Source organism: Leptosomus discolor, chromosome 3 (genome assembly GCF_034619465.1).
Source record: "Leptosomus discolor isolate bLepDis1 chromosome 3, bLepDis1.hap2, whole genome shotgun sequence".
Classification (NCBI taxonomy): Eukaryota; Metazoa; Chordata; class Aves; order Leptosomiformes; family Leptosomidae; genus Leptosomus; species Leptosomus discolor.
The window spans coordinates 4,439,759-4,456,729 of NC_141393.1; the positions used below are offsets into that span (position 1 = coordinate 4,439,759).

The following is a 16,971-nucleotide window of genomic DNA, read 5'->3' on the forward strand; positions in this document are numbered from 1 at the left end:
CCTCTTCTTGCAAACGCTTGCGCTTGGGGTGTTTTTCCCCCCCCTTTCGCTTCTCGGGTCTACCTGTTTCACTCATACCTTGAATATCAGGGAAATAAAATCTGCCGGGGAAACCGACACCCCGAAGCACTGCATCCATCCATCCCTCCATCCCTCCCTCCATCCCCACCGCCCGCTCCCCAGAACCCCGCCGCAGCATTTACGGTGCCGACACGCAAAACATCCCCAAAACCCCACAAAAATCAAAACAATTTCAAGAAACGCCCTTTCTCGCCGATGCGACGTTAACCGGACCCGAAAGCATCATTCCCCCCGGCTCCCCCCCCCCCCCCCAAAAATATGAATCCTGCCGTTACCCCGCAGGCCACTAGATGGTGGTTTCCTCCAGCGGGAAATCCGCAGCTGAGGGGGGGGGGGGGGGGGGGCGGTTTGGGGGAGTGAATTCGGGGTACGGGCTCTACTCCAGCCCCCCCCGCACCGGAGGAGCACCCCGAATTCCCCCGGGGGGGGTGGGGGTGTGTGCGGGGGGGGGGTGGGGGGGGGGGGGGTGGTTGCACGGTTTTGCGATGGGTTTGCAACCCGCGGAAAAGGGGGGGGGGGGGGGGGGGGGGGGAGAGGGAGGGAAGCGCGCGCGCGCCCCGCCCCCCCCGCCATGACGTCACCGCTATGCAAATGAGCGGCATGTGGGGAGCGGGGGCTCGGCGCGCCGCCGGGCTCAGTCTCGCGCCGCGGAGCAGCCGCCGCCGCCGCCGCTCGCTCCCCCCTTCCCCCCCCCTCCCCTTCCCTTCACCCCGCCATGGCACGGCCCCCCCCCCCCCAGCGCCGCGCCGACCCCCCCCCTCGCTCCCCGGGGCCGGTAGGAGTCAGGTGAGTGGGTTAGTGCGGAGGGGGGTAACTTTTTTCGGGGGGGGGCGGGGGAATCTCACTGCACCCCTTCCCCCCCCCCTTTTAGCCGTGCTTTGCTGCAATGAGGACCCCCCCCAGGGGCATGGGGGGGGGGAGGGGCCGCATGTTCACCCCTGGGTGCATGGGGGGTGCTTATTACCCCCCCCCCCCCTCCTTCCATGCGGTTCTGTGTGCATGGGGGGTTGCTTATATCTGGATGCATTGCGGGGGGGGTGTTTATCCCGCCCCCCCCACCCTCCTCGGGGGATTGCCGTGTGTCGGGGGGGGGTGTGTGTGCTTATTCTCTCCCCGTGGGGGTGCTGGATGCACTAGGGGGGGCTTCCCCCCCATGCCTGGGTGCCGTGGGAGAGGGGTTCCCCCCCTCCCCCGCGGTGCTGGATGCATGGGGGAGGGTGTTGCTTATTCCCCCCCCGTCTTGGGGTGCTGGATGCGTGGGGGGGGGGGGGGTTGCTTATACCCCCCCACCCCGGGGTGCTGGGTGCACCACATGGTTGTTGCTTACATCCCCCGTGCTGCTGGGTGCACTCGGGGGGGGGGGGCGGGGGGGTGCTCCCACTCCGTGGTGGGTGCAGCGGGAGGGAGTGCTTCCCCCACCTCCCCAAACTGGGCTGGGGTGGGTGGGTGGGTGGGGAGAGGAGGGGGGAAGCTGCTCCGGGGTGTCAGAGCTCTGCTCGTTTGAGGAGGAGGAAGGCAGCGGGGCTGCGGTGTCCGGCCCGCTGCGTGCTAGGGCCGAGGGCGAGCCTTCCTCCTCCTCCTCCTCCTCCCCCCTGCCCCCCCTGACGACCCCCTCCTCTTTCTCCCTTCCAGGTGTGAGGCCCCGGCGCCCCCCGCCGCACCCCGCCGGGAGGAGGCAGCAGCCCCCGCCGCAGCCTCGCTGGGGGCAGCCCTGACGCGGGGGTTTTCCTTTTTTTTTTTTTTTTTTTAAATTTCCTTTTTTTTTTTTTTTTTTTTTTTAAAAAAAAATTTTTTTTGGCCACCCCCACCCTCCCTCCCTCCCGTGTCGCCGTCAGGGAATCCAGCTCTGCACCGAAGCCAGAAGAGAGGGAGCAAAAACCCAACCCAGGCCGAAAGCTGCGTCCAAAACAAAACCCACCCTTTCTATTGCAAAGGAGATTTTTATTTTTTCCCCCTTTTTTTTTTTTTTTTTTTTTCTTTTTTAAATTGTTATTATTATTTTTTTTAACCCCGACCCAAAACGCACGGGAGGAAGCAGAATCGGGGCAGGGAGGCTTTTCCCGGGTATTTATTTTCTCCCCCCGCAGAGGTGTCTCCGCTCACCATGATGTTTCGAGACCAGGTCGGCGTGTTGGCCGGTTGGTTCAAGGGCTGGAACGAGTGCGAGCAGACTGTTGCGCTGCTCTCGCTGCTCAAACGCGTCAGCCGGACCCAAGCTCGCTTCCTCCAGCTCTGCCTGGAGCACTCCCTGGCAGACTGCACCGAGCTCCACATCCTCGAAGGGGAGGCCAACAACCCCGGTGAGTGGTTACCTTCGCTGCAAACCTTCTCGAACGATGCTCTAATGAACGCAAAATTTAAAAAAAAAAAAAAAAAAAAAGCCCAAACCCCAAAAACCTGACAAAAACCCAAGAAAGGAGGAGGTCGGGGAGCCGGGGCTCCCCAGCTTGATTGCATGAACAGCTTCTCTTCTTAACGTTTTATTTTTCAAACGGCTCGTGGGCTTATTTCAGTTTGATTTTTCACAGCGGACTACTCCAGTCTATGGCGTGGTGTAACTACGGTAGCATGAATGATTGGTGGGGTGGTTTTTTCCTTCCCCCCCCCCCGCCTCCCACCCCCCCCCCTTCCTCCTTCCATGCAGTTTCCTGTGAAATAACTAAGTCAGGTCACGTAGAGTCTGGATTTTCTAGGCTTCTTTTGGACAACGTGGCTTGCTTTGCATTCTGCAACATGCCGGAGAAGCCCATCGCTACCTTAGACAAACTGTTATTTTCTAAAGGTCGGGGCGGCTGGGTTATCCTATTTTATTTATTTTATTTTTTTTTTTTAATGTGGCAATTCCTATTTGATCGTTCGGATCCTGTTTGGACGCATTTTTTTTCCTGCGGCTGCGAATACCCCCTTGTGTTTCGGTGGAGCGCTAAGAAAATACGCGGAGACTGTTTTATGTTACCGAACGTACGGGCTGCACTGCAGAGAATGCGCATGGCTGCGAAAAGTGTGTTTTGGTTTTATTTATACGCCGTTACGAGTTACTCAACTCTGCAGAAGTACATGGAGTCAGGGCAGGGTGAAAACGGCACAAGGGACGTGCGAATTGCGCCGTGTGTTAGCGTGTTTATTTATGGGTGTGTACACGTTACAAACACGTATGTTCTGAAGTGTGTGTGTGCAGATATACGCACAGGGATGCAAGTTGCTCAAAGCAGTTTCTGAAATACAGAGTATGAGCAGGGAGGGTGAAATGTCTCTAAGTTGCATAGTTCTGTTTCCCCAGCCCCTCCAAAAAAAAACCAAACCAAAAAATAACGCAAAGCAAGAATTCCCCCCCCCCCCCCCCCGCTGTTGCAAAGCATCCCTTTTGTTTAAAATCCCAGCGGGGGGGGGGGGGGGCCAGGGCCAGGAGCTCTTGCTTTTCGGGCTGTGCGTGTCAAAGTGGTGCCGGGGAGCACCGGGATGGATGGAAACCTCGCAGGCTGGCGGTGGCCGGATCCCGAGCGGAGCCCCCCCCCCTCCCCGATCCCAAGCCTTGACGAGGCGGGAGGAATGCAGGGTCCTTCTCCAGCTGTTCCCTATTAGAGCCCCGAGCCGGCAGGATTTGGCAGCTGCCTCTGCTGCCATTTGATGACAAGGTCCGGCGCAACGCCGTGTTCGACCCAGGACGGGTGGAAGTCCTTCTGCAGGAAACCGAGCCCGGGGGCTGCTCCGGCGTGAAGGGCTCGGGGTTGGCTTTGGCGGGGGGAAGCGAGGCTGGACTTGGCCGTTCCCTTATATAGCTCGCAGGAACGAGAGGGAGGAATGCTGCCGAGTGCGTCTGGGCGCAATGCTGCTGGTTTTATAAACAGCTGAAGGGCCCAACTTCATCCATTTGGGTGGGGAGGCCCTGGGGGGGGGGCAGGGAGGGAGCATGCTCTCTAAATTCAGCTGCTCCGGGATAAATGTGCAGCCTCCTGTGCCGGCCTTAGCGCAGGCTTGCTGCGATTCCCGCTGAGCAAGAGGTTTTTAACGTTCGAATTCTTGAGCGGCGTCGCCGTTTTTCGTTCGGATTGCGGTTTTGCGGGTAGCCGTGTGTCCCGTAGGTTGGCCAGGTAATTTGTGGAGGGTGGTGATTTACCCTCCTGACCTCACAAAAGGCGAATTACGAAGGGAAACAGCATTTTGAAGTCCTCCCAGATACAAAGTCTGTGTGTGGTGGCGTTTTCTCGCTGTAAGCCAGGGTTGGAAACCAGGGGTTGGACCCTTCCCATCGCTACTCGTGCGAGCAATCCCTGCTTGCCCCTGGTAATCCCGGTTGACCTTGCTTGGCACGGGGATTTCTCCTGCGAGCGAAGCTTGGCATCCAGCCTCCTGCCTGTCCCTTAGTGCCTTTGTGGAGCTGACGTTTCTCTGACGTTTCTTCCAAAAACGAGCTGTTCCTCCTGGGCGTTTGATAGCAAAACCTGGATCCGTTGAGTTCTTCTTTCTTGCCAAACACCCCTCCGTACAGCTTTTCCATGGGATGGACGTATCCATGCATCCTGTATAGCAGGATGTGCGCTTTTCTGAGCCTGGCAATCCTCTTGTGGTGGAGGGAAGGGTAGCTGAGATTTGCAACCAAGAACTGTTGGGAAATAGCTTTTTGTCTCCAGTGTTGACGCTGGCTTTGTCGTAAACCCACCTGTATTTCTTAAATCGCTCCTGTTCAGTGCCCGCTTTGCAGCCTGGCATTTGTCACTTCACTGGCAATGGAATCACACCAAGTTCTTCTGAAAAGCAGCATCGTCATCTAACCTTGCGTTACTCTTTACTGTTTGGATCCCATTGTTTAACTAATTTGGGCTTGATTCCCTCCCAGGCTGGGGGCTGAGGTGGCTCCTGGTATGTTTTCCTGGGGTTTGCTGACTTGGAAGTGGTGGCTCCCTACTTGTAGGTGCCCCACCAGCATTCTTGTTGGTGTTGGGAATATGGCAACGGTGGTGTGCAAGGGACTGCGGGGTGATGGGGGCACACAGCCTAAGTGGGACGTAGGAGCTGGCTGTAAGACATGACGTGGGCACCTTTGATGAAGCGTGGGTGAAATCCTCTGTCTGGCAAGGGTTGTCACCGTGAGTTAGGCGGTGCTGGTCTGGATGCAACGTGCTGGTCTCAGGTGCTGGAGCAAGCGTCCGAATTGACTTAAATGGTGGGTCCCTCTGAGAAGTGAGTTGTTCTGTTACATCCAGGACCTGTTGCTTGCTCCAACTCTGCTGGGGAGGTGGGAAAACTCGAACATTACCCCTAGTTCACGGCTGTTGGAAGGAGGTGGCAGCTCTGCTGCGTTCTTGGTGAATTGGCACCATCCTTGGCCGTGTCATTGCCAACAGCTGAGATCAGGAGGGGGCCCAAAGTGAGACCAGAGCCTGAAATCCTCACTGACTGGTAGAGCTGGGCTCATGAGCCTTTGGATATGTGGACCAGGCATGGAGGAAAACTTCTCTCAACAAAGGTGTCCGGGTTGTTTCTCGCCTGGTGGACTCCAAATGAGGTGTCTGCTGTATGGCAAATGAGATGGGAAAACCTTGAGGAAGAAAAGAGCTCTTTTTAGCAAGTTAATTGACATGGAGAAGCAAGTGTATTTATTTTGAAGGAGTTCTGCCATATTTTTTCCAAGTGTAAGGCTATTTTTGATAATGACAGCTTGTTAGGACTGCAAACCTGATGTGACTCTGCTGCGTACAGCTATGTATGACCCTCAACGAGGCCTGAGGAGCCTCCTGCTTCTGTGGCTCTTTGGATACCTGCTCAAGCATGGAGGTGTGGGTATAGCCACACTGCCCACCTCAGATGAGAGACATCTTGCAGAAAGCTATGGTGGAGACGTGGTGACGACGTGTGGTGCGGGGGCTGCGCAGATGACTGCGAGGCCACCTGCAACCCATCGTGCCTTTAAAGGTGTTGCTTGATTATAAAGGTAAATAGAAATGAGAAGCAAACGTGGAAGGAAGTCTATACGTTTCTTCATTAAGTGAAGCATGCAGCTTGTGGTTATCCTACATGGTAGCTGTGAGTAGCCTCACAGAGCTTTAATGGTTTAACTGGTGAAGAATGTGGGCTGCTGCTAATTCAGTTTGAGTGCCAATGGCTTGGCCTGCCGTGCATGGAAAAGAATATGGAAACCATATTATCCGTGCACAGAAATAGAAGTTTCAGGTATTATAGCAGGCTTTTAAATAGCACTATATAACTTCCTTCCTTCCTTCCAGCCTGGCCTCGCTGGGCAGCTTCAGTCCCAGCTGCTCGGAGTCATCAGGATGCAGCGACCTCCTCCGAGCCGCCAGTAAAGGTCAGGCAGGAGCATAACGTGCCCCATGGTGGGAGCAGGACCCATGCTCCTCCTGCGCCGGCTGTCTGGGGCCGAGACACCGAGGGGTGCTGGGCATGGCCGCTCCATGGGGTACAGACTTGATGGGGAGGCGGGGGAGTGCTGTATCTGCAAAACATGGTCCGTAGGCTTTTGGCATTGAGGGCAGGATGTGCTTCTGCTCTGCTCTGCTTGGGCGTCCCCTCTCTGATGGCCAGAGGTGTGATGGGTTTTTTTTTTTTCCCAGAGTAGTCCCACATCTCGTTCCACCAGCTCCAGCTTTGGAGCTGCTGTGGCTTCCTCGCTCCTGCAGTCTCTCCTGGTTGACGGAGATGCCCAAAGGCTCCTGTGGCTCCTCCAGGCATCCAGACACCCGTCTGCACTGATGGGAGCAGAGTGACAGCTTTAAGCTCTTGGTCTTGGAGGACAACGAGCTTTCTTTGCCCTGCGTGCAGGACCTTCTCCACTTCACTCGTTAAGGCCAAAATCTTTATTTCGTTTCGGCAGGCTGTCAAGTATTACAATGAGAGCATCAAAATGACCTAGATTTGTCATCCTGGGAAGGACTGGCTGGAGGAAGAGGCAAGGGTTGCAGGGAGTGGTAATGTCTTTAATTAGACCAAGTGATGCAGCTGGAAAAAATGGCCAAGCACGAAGATGCAGCAGCTCAAAGGAGGGCTTGTGTGGTTGTGGGTGGTTTTTTTTTTTCCCCCTAACTGTACCAGCTGGTCTATTAAAAGGTATTACATGTTCCTGCAGACCTCTCCTCTTATGTCCTTAGGTCGTCGTGGCTCCAGCTGTATGACTGTTGCTGCCACCCTGGTCGCAGACAGTCTCGCAGTTCCTCGGGAAACTGCTACCCCTCCGCTGTGCAAGTTTTGCTGCTCGCCCCCAGTGACCCCCACTGATGGAAAATCATCCCAGTGCCCAGTTTGAAGATGGTTCCCAGTTGTGTGTGTGTGGGGGGGGTGTATTATTTTTCTTGGCTTACTGTTGCATTGCAATGCTGAGCTCTAGTTGAAGTGCCCTTGGGCTATGTGAGAGCATTGCTGGGCTGTCCCGTGGCAGGGACCGGAGGGGCCAAGCAGGCATCCTTGGAGGGGGACGGGGTGAGGAGCTAAGCCCCGTGCTCCGTGGGAGTGATGGGAAGTTTTCGGCGCAGCGCTGGACGCTTGTCTCTGCCTGGAGAGGGGTGTGAGCAGCCCTGCCAGCTCTGCTTATTAAAAATCGTGAGCTGGGACTCAAAACGGAGAGATCTGCTGAGCTGTTGGACACTGGCCGCTTTTAATCTGCGTGCTGTTGCCTGAGCTGCTGCCACGCGTCTTGCCCAGGTTTTGTTTGCAAACTTGAGGGCTAAAAGCTCTCTGTGCTGGGTTTTTTGGCGAGTAGCGAGGGGAGGGGTATAGAGGTACAGAGCAGTGTTAGCCAGGGGCTTTGAGCGAGGCTCCACACCCAGTATTCTCTTGCAATTCAAAGATATTTTTATTTTTAAAGCTGCTTTTCAGAGTAGCTGTGGGAAGCACCGCAGGCCAGCGTTTGGCTCACGCTGGCCCTGGCTGGAGGCAGGTCTGTGGCACGGCGTGAAGCAGGCTCCCCTTCGCTCTCACCCTGGTGCTGGGACCTGGACCTAGAGGAGATGCCTTTGGGCTCGCGCTTAACTCTTCTATCTTTTCTCCTGTTTGCTTAAAAACGCTTTCCTTTGTGGTTCCTGGCACGTGTCCCTTGCAGTCGGAGGTGGAGGGAGAAGCTCCCTGTGGCTCGCTCCCAAAGCACCAGCAGTACAAATGGCATGGTCTCCTCCACAGGACAGAGCTAACGAGGGCTGGGTGTTTGGGTGGCGGGTGTGCACCCCAGGGTGAACGCCTAGGTGGCAGAGCTTGCCGGAGGAAACGTGGGGTTTTTTTTTTTTTAGGTAGCAATGCTTAAAAACGGGAGGGAGGGAGGAAAAAATTAACTGAGAGCAGCATGGTTTGCTGCCTGGAGCATTGCGTGGTGCAAGCCGGTCTGCCCACGGGTGGGCTGCTTTCCCCCAAAGGGACCTTTCCGTAGTTTGCAGTGTCATTTTGACCGTTTTGTCATACAAACGCATGCCTCAGCGCAGGGCCTGGTGTCAGGGTTAATGTCCCCACTGACTGCAGTTGGGAAAAATCCCGCTGTTGAAGTGCGTGTGAAAGACGCAGAGAAGCATTTCATGCATCGTCGCAGACCTGAGCTGGAGCGCTCTGCCTGGCCCGACTTGTTGTCTCTTGATTTCCATCCAAATGCTACCCTTCTGTTCAGATACCTCGTGTTTGCGCTTGGAGAAGTAGCTGAGATTGGGTTCGGCCCCACGACAGTGGGTGCAGGGAGGCTGTACGTGAAGGGGAGGAACTGCACGGGCATCGCGGACGGTGCGTGGCAGTCTTCAACCCGTCAAGATACGGACTGATGGGAGAGGCCAAGAATAGCCTTAAATTGGGAGCTGAGTAAGAACCAACTGTCGAGCCATCGATTAAAATAATCTAGTTCGCAAATACACTTATCTTCAAATGAGATTAAACGGATGAACGGGGAAAGTGCTCTACTCGTAGCCCGGGCTGTTGCTGGTGGATATTCATCTGCACGATTACGTCCTTTGGCGTGTTAGACCTCAGCATCTGAGCAAAGCTGTGTGCCTGTCTCGCTGATTATATTTTACGCGTTTGCGTTTGGGCTGGTTGCTTTTAAAACAGTTGATGCTCAGGTCAGCCAGAATTTCCTGCAAAGATTCCCTGAAGCAGTTTTGCTGAAGGTTTTGGTGGGCCAGGTGGATTGCGGTGCGGATTCCCGTCTTCCTACGATTTCTCAAGCTTTGGCCTTTCTTTTTTTCTCATCTTCTATCAAAAAAATACCTTTATTTAATTTGTGGCCCGTGAAAGCAATTTTTTACCAAGCTGGGAGTTATGTTTGCAATCAGCGTAACTGAAATAGTAATTAGTGTGAACGCTTGCTTTATTTTGAGAGGCGTTCGTCAGTGCTTTAGCTCTCCAGCTTCGTGCTTGTGTCTAATGTTACCGCAGATAACTGTTTGGAGAAAGGGCACCCCTTGCACTACCGCTGCACCCAAACCCCAGGGGTCAGAGCCAACAGCTCCTTGGGGTTGGATTCATCCAAGGGTGAGAAGCTGGTGTAGTACAGCGGCTGCTGGGCTGTGTTTTGGGCTTCCCACCCAGTCTTCTCCCCGCTTCTTGTATGGTGCCAAGTGAGTGCAGGAGCCCACGGCAAAGCACAAGTCATCGTGTTTGAAACCCTTCTGTCTGCAGAAACCTGGGAGTGGGGCTCGGCACCAAGGGTTGCAGGTGGCGTGAACCCTTGCGTGGATCGTGTGGGCATGCATATATACCTCCGAGGGTTCATGTGCCCTTTGTATTTTCTTTCCATTTTCACTGGATAAACAAAAGCCTTACTTTTTTACTAACTCTTGGTTACGCAAGAGCCTCTAAGGGATCTGGAAGATGCTTAAAAGAGGCTGCAGGCCCTGATGCAGGAGATGCACGAGCTTGCATGCTAACCTCTTGTCTCTTAAAAAAAAAAAAAAAAATCCCGATGTGTTTATGTTTGCAGCACTCTGGTCCTAGGAAGGAGACCCAGGGATTTGCAGAGGTCACTGCTGAGCGTGAGTTTGGCAGTGGCGAACAGCCAAGCCGGTGGCTTTCCGTCTTGGCCCCAGTAATTACAAATAAAGTTGAGGTTGGAGCGAGCAGATCCGTTCCCGACTTTCCGCCTGTGCGCAGCTTCCTCTTCCGCAGCAGATGCGTTAAGTGGAAGGGGCAGGATCTCATCAAAACAAGGTTGGGATTGTTTCTCTCGCTGGAGAGCGTGGTGCTGGCTTTTCTCTGGAAGGGGTTTTACAGGCAGAGGGAGTTGTGTTTCTGGCGGGGGGTTTGCAAGCTGGGGTTCCTCTCCCAGGGCATGGGACGGGCTCACCCATTGCGTGATGGCCGTGCAACTCGGTCTGCTCTGATTCTGGGTGATGAGCAGAAAATGAGCCTCGTTGGGGTGGCGAGGGACCAGCTCTGGAGGTAGAAACCCGGTTTGCTTTGTGCCTGGCGGGGGTTAGCTGTGTGAGGCAGGTGCGTGGGCTTGGCGCTGGCATTTCCACGCAGGAGGCAAGCGCGTCTGTCTGAAGCCAGAGGAGACCGAAGCAGGTTCACCCGGCCGATGCTGGGGTCACAGCTTGTGGTTTTATTGGTGTATTTGCAGGTGGTCACTCCGTGGCGTGGTGTGGTTCTATCAGAGATTTTGGTGAAGGTGTCTGGAGTGTAGCATGTTTTTCCTGATGGGGCTCTGTGCGCTTGCAGAGCTGTGTGGGCGTGCGGTACCGCACCTTGTCCAAGGCTTCCCGGGCTCGGGGCTCCTGTCTGGTGTAAGCAAAGGCTCCGCTCGCTGATGGAGCCTGTAGACTTCTGATCTGAGTTGAAACCAGGGTGCTAACCGTGTATTTTGCTACTATTAATTCTGGCTGCTGCCCTTTGCAGACTTTTCAAGGTAATTGCAGTGCTTGAGATGTAGCGCCAAAACTTTATGGTATTATATAAAAAATAATCCACGGGGCAGAAAAAGACTTGCTCCTGTGTGCACCGCTGTGCCTGAACAAACTCCCGGTCGTTTTGTACCGTGAGCGTGGGACTTCCCATTGTGGAGGATCTGGATGGATGGTGCTGGTGGCTCTGTCGCCCCAAGAGCTGAGCCAGCTTCTGCTGCGATCCCTACAAGCCTTTCCTGACATTTGCAGGAGCTGGACGCGGCCCAGCGTGTTGAGCTATCATGCCTGAAGATGTTATTCTACTTAAAGTAATGTTAATATTGTGAGTGTCATCTGCAGGATTCAGCAGCTTTGCTCCGCTCTTTGCTCTCGAGCGAGGCAGCCCTGGAGTGGAGGCACGGGATGCTTTAAAAAGTTTCTCTTCTGTTACTGATCCTCACAAGTAATTAGTTCCAGATTTATTTTTTATTATTTTTTTGATCAAACTTGTTTCAGGCAAACCACAAACCTGCCTTACTTTTAACCAGTTAGTTCTCCTGCTCTTTACCTACACTGTTGCCTGGTGTATGGGCATGTGTTGTGTTTTTGGAGTTTTAATTGTTCTTCTAAGAAGAAATTGAGTGGGTGGATAAAACAGGGTTTGACCAGGTTTAGCTTGAAGCATTTTAAAACTTGCTTTCCATGCCATTGCATTTTTTTCATGTTTTCTGTGGTTTCAAAGAAAAAAAACCCTGAACATCACAGATTGGTTCTTCTTGTCCTTGGGTTTTTCCTCTTGTCCCCTTCTCTCTGTCCTATCTGCAATGGGAAGGGAAGAAGGAAGAAGATTGGGAGAGAAATGAGGAGGAAAAAACCCACAACTTTTGTTGTGGAGAAACTTGGCTGATCTGACATTTGCAAGCAGAACATAGTGTTTCTGCAGCAGCTGTGGTCTACGTTCATGCGTTTCCCCGGTTTTCATAGTTCTCCTGTTGGGATATTCCTCTTGTTTCTCATGCAGCAAAAATCAGTGTGACTTTTCCACCTTTTTTCTGTCTGTTCCCCGGTGTGCTCGAGTTGCCCATGGGTCAGCTTGGTTCTGGGTAGGTGTTTTAAAAATCTTGCAGCTTCAAAGTGGTGGATTATTTTTTTTTTTTTTAAAAAAAAAAGTCTCCAGGCTGTTTCCCTCCAGATAATACAAATGTAGATGAAATGTTGAGTTCTAACTACCTGAGTGACCTTTTGAGATAAGAATTGTTATTGACTGGCGGTATTATGCTAAACTGATAAGAATTCTTTTTAAAAGCAGAAGAAAAAAAAAACCCCAACAAACCCTCCAGTAACCATAACAACTTGCTTGGCAAGGCTCGGCCCGGCGCAAGCTCCTTCCTGACGCTGGTGCTGGGGTCTCCAGGGCAGCCCTGCTGGGATCCCATCTGGCAGCGCCTCAGGGCGTACCTGGGAAACCTCCCTGGACCTTCAGGTTGGTGTTGCAAGGGATGCTTGAGGTCGCCTCCTGTTGCTGTCAGCCCACAAATTTTCCTCATCTGTAGGGAATTGGATCCGGAGAGTTGTTCTGGGGCCCAGTCCTGTGCTGGTGAGTCTGGTGCTGTGGGTTTTTGTGGTGGGAGGGATGGGTGCAAGGGGAGGAGGTGCTGGGTGCAGGATGGATGCTTTTGAAAGTCAAAGGAGGATGCTTTTGATGGTTCTTGCTTAAGAAATGAGTAGCTGGGCGAGGAAGGCTCTTCCTTACCTTTACTGTGCCAGCACAACACAGCCCTTGGAGCCCTGTTGGGAGCTGGGTCCCATCTCTGCACCCCAGCAGAGGTGCCAGCTCCTGTTTCAGGTTATTATGACAGAGTTAGGAGCCTGATGAGAACACACATATACTTAAAGCCTTCCTTCACCCAGCTGAGCCCTGCTTGGTATGTTTGCACGTGCTGCTCCTGGGGATGCTGTCGATTTAAAGCCGAATTCACACCTTTGCCATGGACTTGGTTACCTTCTGTTGTCAGGGCTTGCCACTGAGACTGTTAGAGCTAAAGAAAACCAGCCGTCAGCAACTGATTTTTCTTACCACCTGCTTTTCTTCTTCCTCCCCCATCCCTTTGCACTTGGATTACCTGTGTGTCACGGGTTTCCACATTTCGTGGGAAAACGTGCGTCCACGCTCCTGGCACGCAGGCGGGGGAGAACCAAAAGGTGGACTAGCAAGAAGCAGCAGTTTGAAAGGTGCAGTGACCCAGGAGGTCTAAAAGGAGAGGGGATAGGCCTGATAAAACGAAAAATACTCTAAATGCCTTAGAACTAGGTCTAGGAAAAAAAAAAATAAATCCATTTGAATACATACCAGCAGCGGATGCAGAGGTGTGCAACTCAGTGTGTCTGTTCAGGAAATCAGTTACTTAAACCTGCTCGGTTAAAAGAGTCATCGCAGCAGCATGAATTCTTTTAATGATAGCTCTTAGTGCTGTGTAAAGGTGTCTTCTTGGGCTGCACTCGCTAACCTTTCATCGCATTATTCTGAAGCAGTCAGTTGGATGCTGAATGCTTTTTGTAGCTGATGTCAAATCTCGGTCAGCCGGAGAGCCTTTATAAATAAAGGTGTCTGCTTGTATTCAGGCATACGTGGATAATAGCTGCTGTAATTCAGCTGTCCAGCTCGGCTACCCGGCTTTTATAAATGACTGATCAGAGATTCCACTGAGAATGAGTATTTAAAGGGATGGAGCTGCTATAAGTGGTCTCTGTACTGATAAGTATAGCGAGTCTCTATCCCTGGGACAGGTGGCTGGCGTTGCCCTCCTTCCACTGATGCCCCGGGTTTGTATTTCACACAAAGCAAATGTTGCATTAATAAAACTTCGGCGTTGCGGTTAGGTTGCAGGGCTCTGCATTAATTTTTTGCAAGCTGCACTCAAATCTTTCAGTTTGTCATCTTTTTTTTTTTTTTTATGGGAGCGGGTAAACACTCGGAGATCTCTCTGGACAAGCCACAGCAGCTGGAGGATACTGGTTTCTCTATGGAGTGGAGGAATTTCATCAGAGGAGCTATTGTTTGATTGTGTTCTCAGCGTTTTGGCAACTGTTCTTTAGATTAACCCTACAGAAAGGGGAGGGTGCTCTTTGCCGGGTCTGCAATAATTGCAAAAATGTGGGCAGATGCTTTTGCATTGTTAGAAGTCGATACTGGTTGGTAGTGGGGAAGCATGGTGTGGGATTAAGGAACGAAGAAGACCAAGTTCTTTAAATCCCTCCTAAAGCCGAAGTGGACGTTAGCATTGATGTTCAGTTGTTTTCTGTTTTTAAAATAGAAATAGTTGATGTTTTCTCCCTCCTTTCGATAATCTCAATGCGTAATACCCGGGGGTCCTCCCGCACGAGGGGCACGGAGCCCAACCGACGCTGCACCCCAGCCCTGCTGAGGCTTCGGGCTTGCCCACGCCTTGCCCTGACACCCCGCCGACCCCCGAGACCCGACTCCTTGCCGGTGTCACGCCGCTGACTTCGGCAAATTGGCTCCCGCCGTTTGGATGTGATGCCATTTGCACATCTCTGAATTCAGCCTTTCGGTCGGCACCTGGTTCCCGGGTGCACAACTCGCGTGCGGGGAGCATCGCCTGTCCCCTTGGAGCCAGTGGCCTGGATCGGGGGGCTCCGTCCCTCTCCCGGGCCACTTCTGTACCCTCCCTTACGGGGATGATGCTGAGAGCTGCCGCAGAGCAAGTTTCTTGCTGCGGAGGCTCCTTGGGCTCTTCCCCCTCTCCTGGAGGGCTGCGGTGGGTTGCAGCTGGCTCACCCAGCCCACGTCCCTAATGAACTAACAGAATACTCACTCGCTGGATAATCCATTTTCCTGGGCACAGGCTCTTGTGCTTGAAAAGGAGGAGGATTTGGTACAAAAGCAAGCACCTCACATATGGCTTAGATATGGCAGGTAGGGAAGGAAACCCTCCTCCAGCTCTGGAATGTTTGTGTCTAGGTTACCTGTGTGCAGGGCCCTTTTAAAATGTGTTTCTCCTTGCATTTATTTATTCCTGTCCTGGCAGAGCTGTCCGTATCGCTGTATATCCACGTGTGGTGTACCCCAGCCCTTTCACCATCTGCATCCCCTGCAGAAAACATCTTGGCAGAATTTGCCTTCTCTGGGGTGACTTTTGTTTGCTTATTTTTGTCTTAAAAAAAAACCAAAACCAAGTTGCTAAAGCTTTTCCCAGGAGATAGTCAGCACTTCTGAGTGACTTCTTGCATTCCTGGGCTCTTGTCCCCGTCCTGCGTGGGAAAGCAGGGCTGTCCCTGCGTACAGCTGATGCTCAGCCCCGGTTCCTTTTCGGTTTCCCCCAGCACTGGCCGGGCTTGGACCCTTGTGGCCGCGCCAAATGGCAGTGTGATCAAGTCCCACCTTGAGGATGGGAACAAAAAGGGATGTAGTCCTGCTGCTTGATGAACCACCCTGCTGAAATCAGTGATGCTTTATCTGGGTTTGATTCCAGCAGGTGAGTCCTGCTCACCAATGAAATGGATAAAAAAATAACTTCTTGGGGGTTTGCATGTAATTATGCTGAGTTTATCCTGCTGAATTTAGTCCCCTGGCACTGGTGGAAAATGGGAACAACCTCCCTAATCCTGCTAGGGCTGCTGAATCTGGCAGCAGTCTCCTTGCTCTGGAGAAAACACTTTGCGATAGACTCTCTTTTTCTGCGAAGGCACATCAAGATGTTCCGGAGTTAACGAATAGATGCTGCTGGCAAAGGCTGGTGGCTCTGGAGAGGCAGAGCTCCTCGCTGCAAACCTGCCCAGCTGCACAAACTTGGCACCTGCACCTTTCTCCCCTGGGCACACCGCTCTTGGGCAGCCCAAACTCAGTAGGAATGGGGATGATGTGCAGAAGCCAAGCCCTGGACGCGGAGCTGCAGCCGTGCCTGGTCCTGCGGTCCCACCAGCTGTGACCTGCGCACTTGGGTTTGCTTCCTATGCTCGCCGTGCTGCTGGTGAAAGCCCAGGGTTTTGAAGGTGCCCACCTTACCTGGGGGCTTTCCTGAGGCCATGGGTGGTGGTTCGTGATGAATTTTGCTCTTTTGGGTTGTTGGGTAGGGAAGTTGGGTCATGAACTTCGTGCTCCGGTTTGTGGTATCAGGGTGGCAGTGTCCCGTTTCCCAGGGCAATAAAATCTGCTGATGGTGGATAGCAAAGAACCTGCTTAATGGGTTAGGAGGTGGCTCGAGAGAGCCAGACCGGTGTAAATCTGGAGGGGTGAGTAGTTCCCACACACCGAGGGCCAATGTGAACTCGCTGTGGACCAGCAGTTGCACAGTATCCTGGACTCTTACCATGCTCTGCCACCAGCACAAGGATGCATTGCCCATCCGTGACCCGGCGTGGTCCCTTGCAGGGGACCTGGAGGAGAAACGGGAGCCCATGTGCTGTGGCCGAGGGGTGAGGAGGCTCCTCGCTCACCACGCAGCAACTTCATCCTCTGCCAGTGCCTGCGGAGCCAAATTCGGTCCCCAGCTCTGTTGGTTGCCAGCTCTGCAAAACATAACCAAGGGCTTGGTTTTTTTTTAATCTGATGTGCGTATTTTGGTTCAGTTTACCCATACAATTACGCTAATTTGCTTTATTGTACGCAAACAGATTAAAAATGCATCTGGCAGAGAGGATTAAAAACTAGTAATCTGGCTGTTAAGCACGCAACGTTTTAGGATTTCCTTTCTAGGTGTGCAGAGCTCTGTAATATAGGCAAATGTCATCCTTTGTAGTTGCAGTTTTCGTAGGGAGAGCTCATTAAAGCTAGTGTGTTTGTTCAAGTAAATGAGAAATGAGTGAATTTAAAATATAAGACTAAATCCTGCCACATTAAAGCAGCACTTATGATTTAAGAGCTTGATTTTGGTTTGGTTGGGTTGTTGGGTTTTTTTTTCGTATGTGAACCTGGAGCCATAGGGTTGCTTTAACTTAAAGGATTTAACAGGTCACTCTTAATTTGCTTTTAATGTTGCAGCACTTCAAAGTAATGTGAGGTCAGACCGAGTGTAACTAATTCCAGTATGAAGGCAGAGGGTAGCTTGTTTCTAAATAGACTTAC

General features: G+C 52.7%; 1 protein-coding gene across 3 annotated transcripts in view; it reads left to right on the forward strand.

Moving 5' to 3' along the window:
• Nucleotides 1–2,185: 2,185 nt before the first annotated feature.
• Nucleotides 2,186–16,971, forward strand: part of SAMD4A (sterile alpha motif domain containing 4A) — a 104,493-nt gene continuing 89,707 nt past the window's right edge. For all 3 annotated transcript variants that reach the window (XM_086462606.1, XM_086462607.1, XM_086462604.1), the window contains exon 1: nt 2,186–2,381. In XM_086462606.1, the coding sequence (XP_086318732.1) occupies nt 2,186–2,381 (196 nt within the window). The remainder of the gene's footprint in view (nt 2,382–16,971) is intronic.